General features: G+C 42.6%; 1 protein-coding gene across 4 annotated transcripts in view; it reads left to right on the forward strand.

Annotated features, from left to right (window-relative positions):
- The first annotated feature begins 4045 nt into the window (after positions 1–4045).
- LOC311109991 (mineralocorticoid receptor-like) overlaps positions 4046–18810 on the forward strand; it is a 98745-nt gene continuing 83980 nt past the window's right edge. For 2 of the 4 annotated variants that reach the window (XM_084188502.1, XM_084188504.1), the window contains exons 1-2: positions 4046–4467; positions 6646–8580. In XM_084188502.1, the coding sequence (XP_084044628.1) occupies positions 6665–8580 (1916 nt within the window). In that variant the 5' untranslated portion in view covers positions 4046–4467; positions 6646–6664. The remainder of the gene's footprint in view (positions 4468–6645; positions 8581–18810) is intronic. The other 2 variants (XM_084188503.1, XM_084188505.1) reach the window with 1 other exon arrangement.

Below are 18810 nucleotides of genomic sequence, written 5' to 3' on the forward strand. Positions count from 1 at the left end.
GACCACAACACTTTCACCCAGTTCTCCTCTGAATCATTCAGATGTTCATTGGCAAACTTCAGACGGGCATGGATATGTGCTTTCTTGAGCAGGGGGACCTTGCGGGCGCTGCAGGATTTCAGTCCTTCACGGCGTAGTGTGTTACCAATTGTTTTCTTGGTGACTATGGTCCCAGCTGCCTTGAGACCATTGACAAGATACTCCTGTGTAGTTCTGGGCTGATTCCTCACCGTTCTCATGATCATTGCAACTCCATGAGGTGAGATCTTGCATGGAGCCCCAGGCCGAGGGAGATTGACAGTTATTTTGTGTTTCTTCCATTTGCGAATAATCGCACCAACTGTTGTCACCTTCTCACCAAGCTGCTTGGCGATGGTCTTGTAGCCCATTCCAGCCTTGTGTAGGTCTACAATCTTGTCCCTGACATCCTTGGAGAGCTCTTTGGTCTTGGCCATGGTGGAGAGTTTGGAATCTAATTGATTGATTGCTTCTGTGGACAGGTGTCTTTTATACAGGTAACAAGCTGAGATTAGGAGCACTCCCTTTAAGAGTGTGCTCCTAATCTCAGCTCGTTACCTGTATAAAAGACACCTGTGAGCCAGAAATATTTCTGATTGAGAGGGGGTCAAATACTTATTTCCCTCATTAAAATGCAAATCAATTTATAACATTTTTGACATGCGTTTTTCTGGATTTTTTTGTTGTTATTCTGTCTCTCACTGTTCAAATAAACCTACCATTAAAATTATAGACTGATCATTTCTTTGTCAGTGGGCAAACGTACAAAATCAGCAGGGGATCAAATACTTTTTTCCCTCACTGTATCATTCAACCAAGACGACTACCTGTCGCTACAGATGTTGGATGTTAATTTGATCATCCTGTTGCTGGAGAACTTTCCTGCAATGCAGGCAAATTAAAACTTGTAGTGTATTTGAGCTTTAAAAAGGCTTCTGAAGTTTGTAATTTCCACTTTTAAATTTCAGAAATGATTTTCCCTTATGAAAAATGTATCAACCCCTACAAAAATGTATATTAATTATAATCCACATAATAATGAACATTTCCTGCTTCTGCAGGATTATTTTCCTTCTGTAGTAAACAGACCTTAATCTTAGAGCAGATTTAGACACAGCTAGTTTGAATCCCGCTTCAAAAAATACATCAGGTTTAGTGCCTGAAGCAAGTGAGTTCCCAGAAACTATGTAAGATCTTGATAATCATAAATAATATAAATGCATTGATTTATACAAGGGAAGTCCTTATAGTGAAAGTTTGCCAACAACTTTAAAGGCCATGTTTCATAAAAAATAAATAAAAATAATAAGAAGAAGAAACTCACTTTTTGGGGGGGGGGTATTGACATCTACAAGTGCTGTATATTCTATTTTTTTTGTTGCCAGGATTATATAGCAACCTGACCTTTAAAGATCTATACCCTAGAGAGAAGTCAAGCCCAGGTAAATAATTTAACCCACAAAACAGACATGTTTATGATCTGGTCTGTACCTATAGCAGGCAGTGATTGATTGGCGGCCATTTTGTGAGATAAATGAGGAAGAGCTGCCTGGCTGCCAGAGCGGAGGCGGGAAACTGTGGTGGTTATCTCCTCCTTGGGAACAAATTTCCTGCTCTTTTAAGCAGGTTCCCAACCATGCAGGATTAACAGCCAGTAGAGCAGAGCAGACCAGGGCAAGGCAATGCTGCAGGTTGGGCTCTGTCTGTCAATCTGTCTCTCTCTCAACACTGTCTGCTGGTAGATGTACTGTAGCTAGCTTCACCTTGGTCATGGCCCTCTCTCCAGCCCCCAAATGAACCTGTTAATCCCATAGAGAAGTTCTCTCTCTCTCTCTCTGTCAATTCAATTTCAATTTCAATTCAATTTAAGGGGCTTTATTGGCATGGGAAACATATGTTTACATTGCCAAAGCTAGTGAAATAGATAACAAACAAAAGTGAAATAAACAATAAAACATTTTTTTTTTTTTACAGTAAACATTGCACTCACAAACGTTCCAAAAGAATAAAGACATTTCAAATGTCATATTATGTGCAAATAGTTAAAGTACAAAAGGGAAAATAAATAAACATAAATATAGGTTGTATTTACAATGGTGTTTGTTCTTCAATGGTTGCTCTTTTCTTGTGGCAACAGGTCACAAATATTGCTGCTGTGATGGCACACTGTGGTATTTCACCCAAGTCTCTCTCTCAGTGGAGGCTGGTAGGAGGAGCTATATGAGGACGGCTCATTGTAATGGCTGGAATGGAATAAATGGAACAGTACCAAACACATCAAACATATGGAAACCACGTTTGACTCTGTTTCATTAATTCCATTCCAGCAATTACAATGAGCTGTCCTTATATAGCTCCTCCTAACATCCTCCACTGCTCTCCACTGACTCCCAGCTGCCGATTCTCTTATTTGTGTTATGTCTGGCTCAGGGGAAACTGAAGTGGGATCACGGGATACTGAATTCAGCCCACTGGGTATAACTGTAGGGTTATGTCTGGCTCAGAGGATACTGAACTGGGATCACGGGATACTGAATTCAGCCCACTGGGTATAACTGTAGGGTTATGTCTGGCTCAGGGGAAACGGAACTGAGATCAGGAGATACTGAATTCAGCCCACTGGGTATAACTGTAGGGTTGTTTGTTCAAAAGCAACAGGGCCCCCCAACTAACATTTACATTTACATTTACGTCATTTAGCAGACGCTCTTATCCAGAGTGACTTACAACTAAGATGGATAATGCATGTCTATGACAGGGGTGCAGGTTTTTGTTCCAGACCAATACTTACAAAAATAATATACAAAAGTGAGGATGTTATCTCAAAGATGCAAACATGTCACATTATCATGACAACTTTAATGAGATTTGGAGTGCCAGAGCAGAAACTGAAATATAGCGCCATCCTGTGGACACAATTTCTCCAGTCATAACATGTTGCCATACTGTCCTAAAACTGAGAGCTCCACTGTATCTCTCCACTGTTTGTTTATAGGCTATAAAGCCGAGAGAAATCACTGAGTTCACCTCTATGACTTAGTGACGTGTCCAGTGTGCTGGTATTTATATATTATGGGTTATTAGTCACCCCTATCTAAGATCAAAGGCCGTAGTCAGGGAAAGCACCAGCATCCTGTTTTGATTTCACTCTGTTAACACTACACAGCAGAATGGTTTTATCATCTGAACAAGACTTGTGTATTATCATGTATTATTAACACTACATGTTATCATTAAGGCTAATTTGATGCTTATTTTACATAGGCACTAAATACCTACACAGTTTTTAATGGATTTATCTTCATAACCTATCTCTGACTAAGAAAGGCTGATTATATGCAGCCTATTCCTGCCAAGGGGGAAGATGTAACAGCCTCATTAGGCCTACGTCCTTCATGTCAGACAGCTATTAACATATATCGACTTCAGGGTCAGTGGGTGTTTTTGTTTAGTACTCAAACATCAAGTAGGCATACAGTTAGTATAACCTCACACCGGCGCATTACTACAGATACATGTGCAAAATATCAGCCTTGCAAAGCACAGTGAAATTGTCAAAGAGCAATACTGAGATTTCAAAGTGGTAAACGATGCATAATATGCATAATATACTTGTTTTTTTTGCAAAATGAATAGGCCTACTGTGCATTTTATTCATGTTGAATTTAGGCCTATTAGTAAATGTCTTATTTATAGCCTACTGCATTCTATTATTCTGTTCTACACTATCTAAAAAATTAATTGGACAGCTGTCATGTTTATTTCATCTCGTTCAACGCTCTTTGAGACGGTCTCCTATCCAAAAAGCATTTTGAGTATTAAATATTTGAACCATGTTTGTCTGTCCGGAACAGCCGGAGACACTCAACCATAATGTAAAGGTGCCCTAATTCCAGCGCAATAGCGTACCTGTGCTCAGGAGCCTGTGACCGAACGCACTCCCCTCCTTCCCCTCCCCCTCTCTCTCTCTCCCGTCCCCGCCACCCCTTCAGAGTTTGTATTGCACTCGTTGCAGTAGGAGGGTTCATGTGCACATAATGACGTCGCTCTGCAAGTCTGTCTGACTCCTTCGCTGTTTTTATCAGTCATTCTATCGAAAGGCTAGAAAATCGTAAATCTGCGGAATTATGGTCCGAATGTGAGAATATCTGACGCGTTCGATTTATATGTCGCTCTCGATCGGTGTGTCAAAGCAGTGTCTTGATGTTGAGGATTACGAGTGATATAGGCTACGCAGCTCAGAGTCCAAACCTACTGTTCGGTGCGTTGAGCTGTCAGAACTGAAACTAGTGGATGTATGGCAAGAGAAAATACAGAATAGCTCAAGTGGGGGATATTGTAAAGAAGAAGAAATAAGGTACAGGCTTGTTTTCGTGTCTTTAATCTCTCTTCTGGATTATTGCTGCCCAGCAACACAGCCACTTGACAAATCTGAATGTCGTAATTAAGGTAAGGGCGCATAATGATATAGCTCGAGGTAGGTAATAGACTAGTGGTTATTATAATACTTAGATTAATCTGTCAACTCCCTAAACGAAATGTGAATTACTTTAAAACGTCACCTGAATTATCCACAGGAAATCTTTAACTTTGAACTATATCCTGGGGGACCGCTCAGACAGATTGTGACCTATAGGCTATAAATAACATTAAAGGCTGCTCTATTTCTCTTTCTTTCTAAACAATAATAATAGCCTAATAATAATAATAATAATAATTAGACTTATTTGCGCCCAGCAGGCTATTGGGCGCATTTATTTATTATGGAATCTAAACTGTTTATGACTTTTCAAAGATCAGTTAATAACAATTTGAACTTTTTCTCCAGTGACATTTCCATCAGATAATAATTCTTTACAATAAGAAATCATGGATAAGACTATGGCTTGCTCCGCTGTCATTGCAGAACTGCGATGTCTAAAATGACCTGCATTCTAACTATTAATGCACTTTTGAAATAGTTTTGCACACTCTTCGATCAGTTGCATCAATGTCAATACTGTGATGTGCATTTTTGTAGATCAGATTGGCCACAAATGCTGCATAGCCTTCCTTCATCTGTCGTTACAACCTGGCATGTAGCCTACCTGTTTTTGTAGTTTGTGCGTCGAAAACTAACCTATCACATAAGCGTTCTCATTTATTATAGCCTAACCCGTAATTAGGTCAGCTCAATCAAAATTGCATTGTTTTTCTTTAGTCCTTCACTTTGACAGTAGGCTAAAACATAAGTTTACGAGGACATAAGTTTACGAACAACAACATTACATTACCCATAATATAAAGGGCTAAATGTGATAGCATGGGTCAATACTGCCCATTGAATTATTCTCGAAAGTTGTGATATGTTTTCCAGAAGACGCTCAAAGATAGATACCATTTCAAGTTATGTCGCAGCTATGTTGTGTCTGAAAAACCAATAGCGGAGTGACAGAATAGTCGGACCAATCCGTGAATGGCGTGATAAAAGTTTATGTGACGCTGTGTCTGTCTCTATCCAATGGAAGTGCCCAAGAGTAGGAAATGAACAGTATAAAACTACGTCATGTATTTTTTTAAGTCAAACTGTACTGACTTGGCGATTTAATATTACAGTAAGTGCAATTAACCCTTTCCTGCAACCCATAAGTTATTATAATGTTATGCATCTAAATAAATAAATTATAAGAAGGAACTTGTTATGAATGATAAGGTGTGATGGGAAATTGAGTCATAGAACGATTATTACTCAGACATGACAACACACAATCTATAATAATAACTTAATACATTAACTTGACAATTCTAGCTGGTGTTAAATCACTGTAAAATCAAACGTGTATAGGTTCAACAAATATGCAGAGGGAATGGATCATGCTCAGCTCCTAGCACTGTGCCTCCCTGTGCATCTGCTCTAACTTTTCCCCCCTAGAGACATTCTCAGGTCTCCAAACATGACTTAGAGACATTCTCAGGTCTCCAAACATGACTTAGAGACATTCTCAGGTCTCCAAACATGACTTAGGCTGTCCCAAATGGAACCCTATTCCCCCATAAGGCCCTGGTCAAAAGTAGTGCACTTTTACACAAAAATGTATGCACGCATGACTGTAAGTCGCTTTGGATAAAAGCGTCTGCTAAATGGCATATTATTATTATATTATAAAGGGAATAGGGTGCCATTTGGGACATACCGCCTTAGACAAAGTTCCCATATATAACAATTTCACCCTCAGGGATTCTTAGTTTAAAAGCCAAAGCAAATAAACAGTTGACTAAGTGAGGAGGAATGTCTAAATGAATTTCCAGAAATTAATATGACTTGATTGACAGAGAAAATGCTTGCTGATTTAAAAGGATACTTAACTTGGATACTGTAGATGTTTAATTTCCCTGCTATATAAACACACTTAAGTCAATCTTAATGAAATCCCCATCCATTGAATAAATACTTTACACTGTTCATGATTTAATAAATATTTGTGTTCAATTACAGTTTTTATATTCAGTAGTATGCTCTCAGCTACGGCAATATGAGATTCCAGCGGCTTGTGAATGCTATATGAATGATGCATAAAAAATTGCCTACCACTTTGAATTCATATTTAAACAGCATTCATTGAATGAATGTATTCCTCCAACCTGCAGGTGAATCAATGACCCAGCGATGGAGACCAAAAGATACCCAAGTTTCTTCGAAGGATCCACGGACACGGAGAAGAACAGATGGTCCCATGTCCCCAGCAGTGCCATGGACTACTGCTGCAGCGAAGCCGAGGAGGCCGACAGCCTGAACCTGAACAGCAACAGTGATGTCCTGATGGACATAGTCAACGTCAGCTGCTCCCCCAGCAGCAACACAGCCGACGGCAAGGAGAGTAACAATAACAACAAAGAGAAGAAGAAGTTAGAGCAGCAGCCTACTCTCAAACTGACCCAGAACCAGCACCAGCCTTTTGTTCTCCCCCTCTTGAACAGTTCCCTCCATGGGAGGAAGCCAGAGATGATGGACTCCAAGGAGCTCTCCAAAACTGTGGCTGAGTCCATGGGCTTGTATATGAACGCGGCCAGGGAGGCCACGGACTTTGGCGGCTTCGGCCAACAGGGGGGTCATTGTAGCCCGGGGAAGATGTACCCAGCGGGGGTTTGCAGGCGCCCCTGTCTCGAGGACAGCCAGTGTGCTGCGTCCACGAAGTCCCCTTCTACGGGGTTCCCGAATCAGCCCAGCTCCACCCCAGGGGATTGCTGCTCATCTGGAACCCCAGCAGGGTCAGCCATCTTGGGCTTGTCTCTGTCCTGCAGCCCCCAGACGCCCAGCTCCATCTCCAGCCCCGGAGGCAGCAACAACCTGGTTTCGTCCACCACCAGCCCCACCTGCTTTGGGGGGCCATTCGCCTGTTCAACCATCAGTAGCCTCGTCAACCAGCAGAACGCTGCCGGCCCAGCTCTAGCCCACAACCACGTCCACAGGAGGAACTCGGCCACCTGCAGCCCAGCAGGGTCCAGCACGGTGGGGTCGCCTCCGCTCACTAGCCCCCTCAATGTGATGCGGTCGCCCATCTCCAGCCCCCAGAGCATGAGCAGCGTGCGCTCCCCACCGTCATGCAGCACCTCTACCAACATGAGGTCATCGTCTGTATCCAGCCCCACCGGCAGCACCAACAACACGAGGGCTTCATCGTCTATCTCTAGTCCGACCACCGGGGGCCCCATGGCGGTGTCCTCGAGCCCCAGGAACCCCTCTGGCAGCGGGGGTGGGTTTGCCGTGTCCAGCCCTGCTAGTGAATTGGGCCTGGTCCAAAATGACTCCAACAGTCCAGAGGGACGAGGAGACCAGCAGGACTTCAAGGAGTTTGAGTTCCCCAAGGTGGAGAGCGTGGACGGGGAGATGTTCAACGTAGGCCTGGACCACATGGGTATGGTGAAGTTCATCAAGAATGAACCCGACACAGACTATAGGAGCATGTGTCTGGGTAACGGTAGCAACAACACAAAGTGTAACCAGGCCACCGGTTGCCCCGGCAACGGCTCACCTTTCATCAGACAGATAAAGAGTGAGCCAAACAAAGACGGCGGCGGATGCATGAATCCTCAGTGCTACAGTGAGCAGCAGCAGCAGCAACACTCTATGGGTCTCTTCCAGTCAGGTCCGTCCGAGATCACCTACTTGTCTCTGAGGGACAATGTTGACGAATACAGTCTCTCTGGGATCTTGGGACCTCCGGGCACGGAGATGAATAGCAGTTACGAAGCCGGCGTGTTCCCCCACAACCTCCTGTCTAAAGTTAAACAAGAGAACAACGATGGCAGCTACTACCAAGAGAACAACAACAACGTTGTGCCCACGTCGGCCATTGTGGGCGTTAATTCAGGCGGACACTCGTTTCACTACCAGATCGGAGCACAGGGGACAATGTCTTTCTCGCGGCACGACCCAAGGGATCATGGGACAAACCCCTTATTGAATCTAATTTCCCCTGTTACCGCGTTAATGGAGTCGTGGAAATCTCGGCCCGGCATGTCGCAGGGTCCAAGAGGAGAGGGCTATCCAGGTCATGGCTGCATGCCAGACAGCATGTCAAGGTAAGAAAGAGATGGATGCTGCTGCACAACTCCAGGACAGTAAGAGCGGCTGGCTGGCTCAGAAATGTTTGTTACCTTCAATATAGAAAAGTTGAAGGAGAAAACAAACAGCATTGTGGGTACTGTAGTGCTGCTGCACAACTCCAGTACAGTGCGCTGGCTCAGAAACTGTTATGTTACTTTAGACTTGTTATAAGACGTGATAGATTGGCCACAGCATCTGCACAAAGCACACCCAGTGGTATAATCCAAGTGCTCTCATGTGCAGAGAGTTGCTCCCTGCTGTGTAGCTTTTGAGTCGAACTGAGTCTGTTTACTTCAGTGTGACAGGATGAATGAAGGGGACAGTGTGTCTGTCTTAAAGACCATGTGGCCCGAGGGGTTAAAGAAGGGCGTTTGCTCCGAGTCGGGGACTACCAAAATACTAATAACAACAAGGCTTGGGAAAGGGAAAAGCAGCGGGATGTTGGCTTGGCTGGGAGAACAGGAACTAAGGGATGGGGTCCAGGTCATTGTTACAGTGCATTAGCATGGGATAGCAACATAGCAACACACACTGCTGCCCTGGACCTATTCTCTACTGTATCTAATAGAGGCTAAAGTTTGCTCTCTTATCAGAGCTATGTGTATGCACAAAAACAAAATTTATTGAACTGTTATTGAGAGGTCCGTAAAGGACCTTGTGTAATGCAAATATATTTTTACGAGCCTGAGCTGGCAATTATGTGGCGACGTCATAAATGATTATGAATGATAGATCACATGCTTTTGTTCTCAGATATAGGAAACAAACAGTTGCTTTGCAGGGCGGAGCCCCGGCCACCAAACAAAAACAAACATGCAGGAAAACGGCCAATCTGGCAACATCTAACTTTGACACAGTTGTTGTTCGGACAGTTTATCTGATGTCCCAGTTGAGTGTGAAGCTAAATACAGCATTATGATATTAAGATCCAGGATTAATAAAACAAAAGATTCACAGCTATGAAACCGACCTGGAAATTGGAAAAAAATTGTCCAACTTTGTTGCAAATTCAGTATGTGAAGGAGTTACATAAATAATTCCTTCCTTGCATAAGGAGTTTGTTTATTTGTTTACAGTTAATTTAAAGATATGAAGATATGATTATGGCTCTGGTATTTGGAGGGTTTCGGATTTGTTTTTGGTGTGATATATTTCTTTATTTTGATCATATCACAGAGGGGATGTCTAATAATGGTGTTATAAAATCCGAGCTGATCACCGAAGCCGTAAACGTATGCACGACACGGCACACTGTAAATGTCCTACTTATTATTGCATCTTTACGAGCTCAAGTCGGTGCAGGAAGCACTAAACAAAGCCATAAACGGTATCCCCTCCTGACTTACAAAACTTTGATAGATGTTTCCCTAAGAGAAATACATTTGATTATTTGGGGCAATGGCGCCTGGCTTGGAATGCTTTTGTTTGTTGTTTTTGCCCAGAGACAAGCAGAGAAGATTACGCCTACTACTGCTAGACTAGCCCAATTGGCCAATGTGTTCCAATGTGGTTGCAACATTTACATTTTAGTCATTATCCAGAGCGACTTACAGTTAGTGAGTGCATACATATTTGTATTTTTTTCATACTGGCCCCCCGTGGGAATCAAACCCACAACCCTGGCGTTGCAAGCGCCATGCTCTACCAACTGAGCTACACGGGGCAACCAATGATTTATATATACACTAGTTGACTGATAGGGGGTGCAGTGTTGAAACCACCGTGCCTCCATCTTGGCACTACCTCATCGTTGTAACAAATATTTTGGAAGCTTTAGAAATGCATTTATTAATGTCTACATTCGTTTTTGCCACATGTATTCTATTACAGACACCATAGTGCATCATTTTAAATGAAATTATGTGAGCTAAACATAAAAAAGTATATATATTTTTTAGCTTATTAATGTTACTTTCCCCACTATAACAAAAGATACTTCAATACATGTAATCTTGTCCTTAAAACATTAATTGAAATACTGTAGAATTCCATTCATTCCTATGGAGGACTGCTCCTACTGGGGGGAGTGCCAATATGGCCGACCGGTGACTTCAAAGCCTCTCAATGGCCAATACATAGCATCAGCAATCAAGGGTTTATATTCATCATTGGTCGCAACTAATGATTTTTCTCTCTCTCCCCAACCCCTTTTTTTTTTTACGCACTCACAAACAGATCTACAACAATTATCCAATCTCACTCAAAATAGCACCAATAGCCCCATCAGTCTGGTTAAAAATGGTTCAATGATCATGTCAGCCTTTGTCCTGAGGCTGTCATGTTGGACCAGGAGGTCAGTCCCTGTCCCATTGAGTTGAATGTAATATGGACACCAGGAGCTTTACTAAATCCAACACATCGCTTCCTATCAGTAGACCATGCTACAACTCATTCAGTTGTTCTGGCTGTCTGATCAGGGCTATTCTTGTCATACTTGGCTATGGAATGGTCAGTGCTCTTTTGGCATTCAGGATGTACAGTAGAGTATGTGACAGGGGGTTAGGGCATGTATTCAAAAAGTGATTTTAGAGTAGGAGTGCTAATCTAGGGTCAGGTTATAAAATGTTCATAACATTTTATTCATTATGATCTAAAAGTCGTAACTGATCCTAGATTGGCTCTCCTAATCTAAAGACTCTTTGTGAATATGGGCCCAGAGAATTAGTTAAGATCAGGTGGGAATTAGTTAGATTTACATGCCATTCTGTCAGTTCAATTTCTATGGTTACACAGAAGACATATGCAAACTCATGACAGTAACAACCTAAAAAAAAAAAGATTTTCTACTGTACTTTATGACCTAAATACTTGACTATGCTTGTATAACCCTCTCTAACCCCCTCTTTCAAGAAATCTGGCCTAGTTTGACCCCACACTGATTTGAATAAATCAATTTCTCTTTCAACAGTTAGAATGATTATCCCTAGGGTACGAGCAGCAAATGAACTCAATGGTTTTTCCTAAACGGTTGGCCCGCCCCTGACTTCATTGTGTTTTAAATCAATACTGGATACAGAGGAATAGCCGGATGTTTGATTGGCAGAGAGCGAGGTGATGTCTATGTGCAGTGGAATGACTATACTTGTGTTTGTGTTTACACACGTGTACTGGTGTGTGTGTATGTGTGTGTGCCCCTGCGCCTGCATACAGTATCTGTGGGTTTCTGTGAGATAACAAGGCATGCAGTTCCTCCCAAATGACCTGGCCGTTACCTTGGAGACAACCTGTCTCTTCCCCTATGGTGGGAGCCAGAGCTTCAAGTGATGTTGACGGGATCACTGCCACCCTAGGCCTAATGAGATCCAGCTTAGCCCCCTAATGACAGGCAGGATGACAGTCAGAGGTGGGCCTGAGCCTGGCCTGGCCGTATGGCAGGGAGCCAGAAACTACACACTTAGCGCCTCACAGGAGAGGTTCAATCAAACACGCACTGGGGAAGACTAGCCAGAGTCCTGCTGCTCTCAAAGAAACAACACTTCATTCCAACTACATATAGCTCATCACAAGAGGAGGGGTTCAATCAATACTGCACTGCAGAAGACCCATATGCCTTTGATTAAGAAATATTGCTTTATTTAATTATATTCCTGTGCTGAGAATGCTTGTTTTTATGTGATTAATCAATTTAAAAAAAAAAATTGTTTCACTCAGTGGACAAAGTTTATGGTACCTATGAATTACATTTTCTTAGGGCGTTTACAATCGTTCCAAGTAGCCAAGCTTTGCCGCAGTGTGAGTTGGATGGACTTCCTGCCAGGATCACATAACCCCAAAAAGTCCAATTGCAGGAATTCTATGGTCCAGTCCAGCTCTGGATGGGTTAGTATTGTACCCAGGCCAGTATTTCATCAGGAGAAAGTTACATAACCGTTAAAAACCAGCAAGAAACTGGAACTTCCTTTGATCAACTGAAGCCTTGGATGGCAGGGAGGGAGAGAGAGAGAGAAGGAGGGAAAGAGAGAGAAAGAGAGAGAGAGACAGAGAGAGAGAGAAGGAGAGAAAATCGAGAGAGAGTGCTAGCTCGAGAGAGAAATCCCTGTACAGTTAATATTTTTTTCAGGCATCACTTTGGTTTCCTCAGTAAATGGGGTAATGTTTTTAATTAAAAATGACTGTTCGTCGGAGGAGTCTGGATTACTCAGTGCGAAAGCGTTTTAACTTTAATTCAAGAGAGAAAAAAAGAGAGGGAGAAAAAGAATCTCCTTAGCCCAGAATTATTTTCCATCAGAGCCTGGTTTGCTTCAGTGCTTGGGGAGAAACAGGTGGCCAACTTTATGCGGTGCAGAGATTTACATTTTGAACAGGATTTTCCCCAGCTCTACTTAAATAAGATGATATTCGACTGTATGTTTGTAGGGAATCCACTAGAAGTATTTACTGTTTAAAGCTTGTAGGGGATCCTATAGTCCGATGTACAGTATTACTTCAAAGTCTATGTAATAGCTTAAAATCCTCTTTTGAGTCTACCTCCTTAATTGAGATATACAGTGACATGTGAAAGTATTCACCCCCCTTGGCATTTTTCCTATTTTGTTGCCTTACAACCTGGAATTCAAATTGATTTTTGAGGGGTTTGTATCATTTGATTTACACAACATGCCTACCACTTTGAAGATGCAACATATTTGTAATTGTGAAACAAACAAGAAATAAGACAAAAAAACAGAAAACTTGAGCGTGCATAACTATTCACCCCCCCCCTCATCTGACCAGAGTACCTTCTTCCATATGTTTGGGGAGTCTCCCACATGGCTTTTGGCGAACACCAAATGTGTTTGCTTATTTTTTTCTTTAAGCAATGGCTTTTTTTCTGGCCACTCTTCTGTAAAGCCCAGCTCTGTGGAGTGTACGGCTTAACGTGGTCCTATGGACAAATACTCCAATCTCCGCTGTGGAGCTTTGCAGCTCCTTCAGGGTTATAATATAATATGCCATTTAGCAGATGCTTTTATCCAAAGTGACTTACAGTCATGCGTGCATAAATTTTTGTGTATGGGTGGTCCCGGGGATCGAACCCACTACCTTGCCGTTACAAGCGCCGTGCTCTACCAGCTGAGCTACAGAGGTCTCTTTGTTGCCTCTCTGATTAATGCCCTCCATGCCTGGTCCGTGAGTTTTGGTGGGCGGCCCTCTCTTGGCAGGTTTGTTGGGGTGCCATATTATTTCAATTTTTTAATAATGGATTTAATGGTGCTCCGTGGGATGTTCAAAGTTTCGGATATTTTTTTATAACCCAACCCTGATCTGTACTTCTGCACAACTTTGTCCCTGACCTGTTTGGATAGCTCCTTGGTCTTCATGGTGCTGCTTGCTTGGTGGTGCCCCTTGCTTAGTGGTGTTGCAGACTCTGGGGCCTTTCAGAACAGGTGTATATATACTGAGATCATGTGACAGATGTGACACTTAGATTGCACACAGGTGAACTTTATTTAACTAATTATGTGACATCTGAAGGTAATTGGTTGCACCAGATCTTATTTAGGGGCTTCATAGCAAAGGAGGTGAATACATATCCATGCACCACTTTTCCGTTATTTATTTTATAGAATTTCTTTTAACAAGTTATTTTTTTCATTTCACCAATTTGGACTATTTTGTGTATGTCCATTACATGACATCCAAATAAAAATCTATTTAAATTACAGGTTGTAATGCAACAAAATAGGAAAAACGCCAAGGGGGATGAATGCTTTTGCAAGGCACTGTAAATGCTGTCATGCACCATTAAGTCATGGAAATGGTGTTAGTGTTTAAATCAATGTGGCTGGGGACCAAATTAATATACAACCTAAAAGGCCCAGTACACTTGTAGGTACCTAGTAGGTGGCTGGGTCTAAATCAACAAATAAAAAAATAAAACCTATTTCTCTACATTTTATGCTTATGGATAAAAGAGAGCATTTATTTAAAGTTACGCCAACGTTAATTTTTTGCCCTTGAACTTGGAGCCAATGGTTTGTGTGTATATCCTATAGAATAGGCCTGCCAGCACGCTGTAGTTGGCTGGTTAAGTAACGCAGCCCCAGTCATAGAAATATAATTAGTAACTCTAATAGTACTATATAATTTAATTATACTATATGTATATTTCATATTTATTACTATTTTAGTTATTGTATTTCTATGGCACCAGCCTGGAGAAGAGGAGTAGAATTGAGTCAGGTGGAGGAGAGGAAGTGCCGGTTAAAAAGGAAAAGAGAAGGCTTTGCCTCTGGACCTGGGCCAAGTCCCAATGTTCTACTGGCTGGACGAAAGGGCGTACTCCTGAGAGAACGCTAATAGGCCTTTAATTGTATGTTCTTCTACTAAATTAATGGATGGCATTGATTTGATTAATTCAGACGCGGCTGGATACTAATATCTAATTAAATCCACGTCCTCGTGGTGCTGCTCGGTACGGCTGGCCCCGGTGCATTGTGGGTTGTGAGGCTGTGAGGGGCGTTAGTTGCTCGTTTGGGATGTGGATGTGAGACAGGGGTGTTGGGGGGCATGTCCCAGGTGTCTTTACCTGCCCTAGCAAGGACAGTGTCCCTTGAGGAGGTAAAGACATTAGAGTCTTAGCTAATTCCACGTGGTCACATGAGAACTACCGTATGTCGGGTCCTCACCTTTGTGTAATAATAATGACTGGTGTTTTTCCATATCACCCCTGTGATATCTCAAGTCTATGAGTAACTTCCCATCTGTTAGCTCTGATAATGTCGTTTGTAATAGTTCATTTCTCTTTTATCCCGCATTATACCGCACTCAACATAAAATAGTGTGTGAGTAAGTCACACACACACACACAGACACACACACACACACACACACACACTATTTTATGTTGAGTGCGGTATAATGCGGGATAAAAGAGAAATGAACTATTACAAACGACATTATCAGAGCTAACAGATGGGAAGTTACTCATAGACTTGAGATATCACAGGGGTGATATGGAAAAACACCAGTCATTATTATCAATGCAAGGATTATGAGAGAAATGAGCTCAAAAAGAATCACTTGAAGCTATGGACTAAAATAAAATAATTATTACAGTTGTCTTATGAAATTAATTTTGTATTATGACATTCAAAGCCTTGGTTAAAAACACTGAACATGATTCTCGTCATGAAAAGATGAGAGGAGAAAGGAAGGATATAACCTAATGAATTGATCATACAAGCGGTAATTACTCGTTTCCTACCTCCCCCTCTCTTTCTCTGTTACTGCATCTCCCCCTCTCTCTCTCTGACTGTACAATCCTCCTTCCCTTTCCACCCTTTTCTCTCTCGTTCACTCTCTGACTGTACCTCCCTCCCTCCCCCTCTCTCCCTCTCCCTCCCTCCCTCCCTCCCTCCCTCCCTCCCTCCCTCCCTCCCTCCCTCCCTCCCTCCCTCCCTCCCTCCCTCCCTCCCTCCCTCCCTTCCCTTCACTCCCTCTTCTACTGTACTTTCCTCTGTCTCACTCTCTCTTTTGCTGTACCTTCTTCCTTCTCTCCCCCTCTCCCTCCCTCCCTTTCTGTTCCATTTCTCTCTCCCTCCCTCTATTCACACACACACAGCTTGGCACCCTAATAAAAGTGTGGTTGCCTTTCGCAAGGACTGCTGGGATCAGAATGCCTGTCCTTATTTCAACCTCTTCTTGAAACAGGGTTTGATGAAACTTGGCCAAATTTCCACTGTGGGCCATACTGTAGGCAGTAGGCACAGTGTGTGTGCTCAGACATACAGAGGCTTGTCCCTCTCCGTCATTGAGCTCTTTTACATACTGTACGAAGGTAATGTAACTGTATACTTCTACCACTACGATGCAAAGCATGGGATTATTGTGACGACTGTCCTGGTTTCTATCAATAAAAGTTGTGTGAAATGGGTGAGAATAGTGTCAGGCCTTGTTAATGAAAGAGTTATCAAGACACTGAGGCTCCTATGATTTATATAGAAGACTGTTTATGAGCTACCACAATGCCCTTTTAAGTTGGTGTAGGCTACGATTCATAACAGCAGAATTTGATTGTGGGATTTTGATATTACGGTAACTTAATTGTGTCAAGAGTCTGGACAGATTTTACGGTAGCAAATATTTGATGTCTATCGGTTTGATGGACAAGGACATCATTCACATTCATCCGAGCTATAAAAAGCAATGAGATCCATATTACATTTTAGTTTTCTTTGAGTAGAATCCCTCCTCTCCTTCTCAGTGCATCATTGTCTTCCTCCCTGCATTCTGATCTGCTCTACTGACCGAATAAGGGCATGGCTCGATTCATCATTCATGTTTAATTGGAGTTTGCATAAGTATTCAAGCCCTGAACTGCTGTGTTTACTTAGTCTAGCTAGCAGCTATCTCATCACTGGACAGGACGGGACTCGACTCACTGACATACGCGGAAATAGATGCCATTAAGGAAAACACTTCAAAAAATGTAAATTGTTCTGCTTAAGCGGTCCGTTAACTAGGTCAAGTCCAGTTGGCTCAATTAGATGGGAGGGAAGGGGGGGGATACACACACCCATGTACACACACGCACTGTACTTTTCAGAATATGTCTAATAAATCTTCAAAAGTGGCTGTCGCTATGGCTACGTGATGGCATCAAATATGACCTAGTAGTAGCACACTGTCACACAGAGCTTCTCTTTATATTCTAACCTGGTCTATGGGAAACAACAACGGACTGTGTCAGTCAGTGTGCTCTGTGCTTTGTCGGGTCTTGAGTTGCACCCAAAAAACCCACCCCATGAAATCCCTGGTAGTTTGTTATGACTCAGGCTATCATGTATGTAGCGCCCTGGGGACAGGCTCTGATAATGTAGCGCCCTGGGGACAATCTCTGATACAGTGACCCAGCCAATGTAAAAGGAGACTTCTAGGGGTCTGATGACAGTCCATAGAGAATACACTGTATCACGTTGAACTTGTTGACATCCACGCAGAGCTGACGCGGACGCAATCGGGTGACCAAGACTTTAAAAGGGGTAAACTTGTTTATCAGGAATCAAAATGGCTGCCTATTGCAGGTAGGGATGGAGGGTATAGGGTTAGAGAATCATCCTGTAATTGCCTGGGCCTTTGTGCTAATGACAATGACATTGGCCCACAATGGCCCCTGTTATGTAGAACAGATCCAAAGCCATTGTGTACAGGTTGTGTGAAGGTATATGTTGGGATGGCTCTGGCGCCCTACAACACTTGTGTGACTTACAGGCTGTTGTATTGTTTGCATGGGAGCCATGTTGTGCAGACAGAATTTTTTTTACTTGACAGTGATACTTTCATACAGCAATGGTGAGAGATATTTGTTCCCATGTCTTGTTTACGAGTGTCCCTGGCTGCCATGTCCAAATACCCTGGTGTCTTTTTAGGAGAAGACCCGGTTATGGGGCAACCTGAATCCAACCTAGATCCAAAATGGAGGATCAGTATACACTGGAACCATTGTGTTCCCTGTCAATTGGCTCTGTGGACCCACAATGTTTCTCTACAGTGCACTGCCCTAGGACTGGCAACCCCCTGGCCCTGGTTTAACTGCACTGTACCTGGCACAGGCCAGACATTCCCTGTTTACTGTCTGCTGTTGTTTCGGCTGCCACCAGCCACTTGGTTTCAGCTGCTTGGTTCAGTCTAATCGGTTAGGGAGACAGGCTGGCTTTTATTTGGATTCAGCCCTGTTAAGCAGGCGGGTTTCTGTCGCGGCTTCAATAGGAGCAATGTTTTATATACAAACTTGCCCTGGATTTAAGGGGTTAGGGTGGTTGTGTTGTTAGTTACAGTGGCCCATACTGTGAGATTATGGTTCCAGCCGCAAAAGACACCTATGAAGTTGTTCTAGTTTTACTTTTGAATAGTTACTATACATTATTCTCAACACAATACCTGTTATCTTCTTCTTTGAGTAATGTATTCATTGGCAAGGTAATTGAGAGAGTAGAATTATCCTGCATGCTTCAGGTGTCCATGCATATGATTCTTCTTGAGCTATTCCTGATTTTTAGGAGATTGACCTCATTTAGCACACAAAAAAGATTTATCTTGCAAGAGCACCGTCTTGCCTAAAAAAACAAACAGAGAAAACAGAGTTTTCTCCTCTCGATGCAAATTCAAGTAATACCCGTTGCAGAGTAAATCTTACTAATGCAAATTAGCATTTAATCCGGCGTTTAAGGCATAACTAGAGCACACATCTGGAGTGATAATTTGCTGTTTTTACGGTCTGAATG

The sequence above is a fragment of the Coregonus lavaretus genome (genome assembly GCF_964263955.1).
Source record: "Coregonus lavaretus genome assembly, contig: SUPER_35_unloc_1, whole genome shotgun sequence".
In the NCBI taxonomy this organism is placed as follows: domain Eukaryota; kingdom Metazoa; phylum Chordata; class Actinopteri; order Salmoniformes; family Salmonidae; genus Coregonus; species Coregonus lavaretus.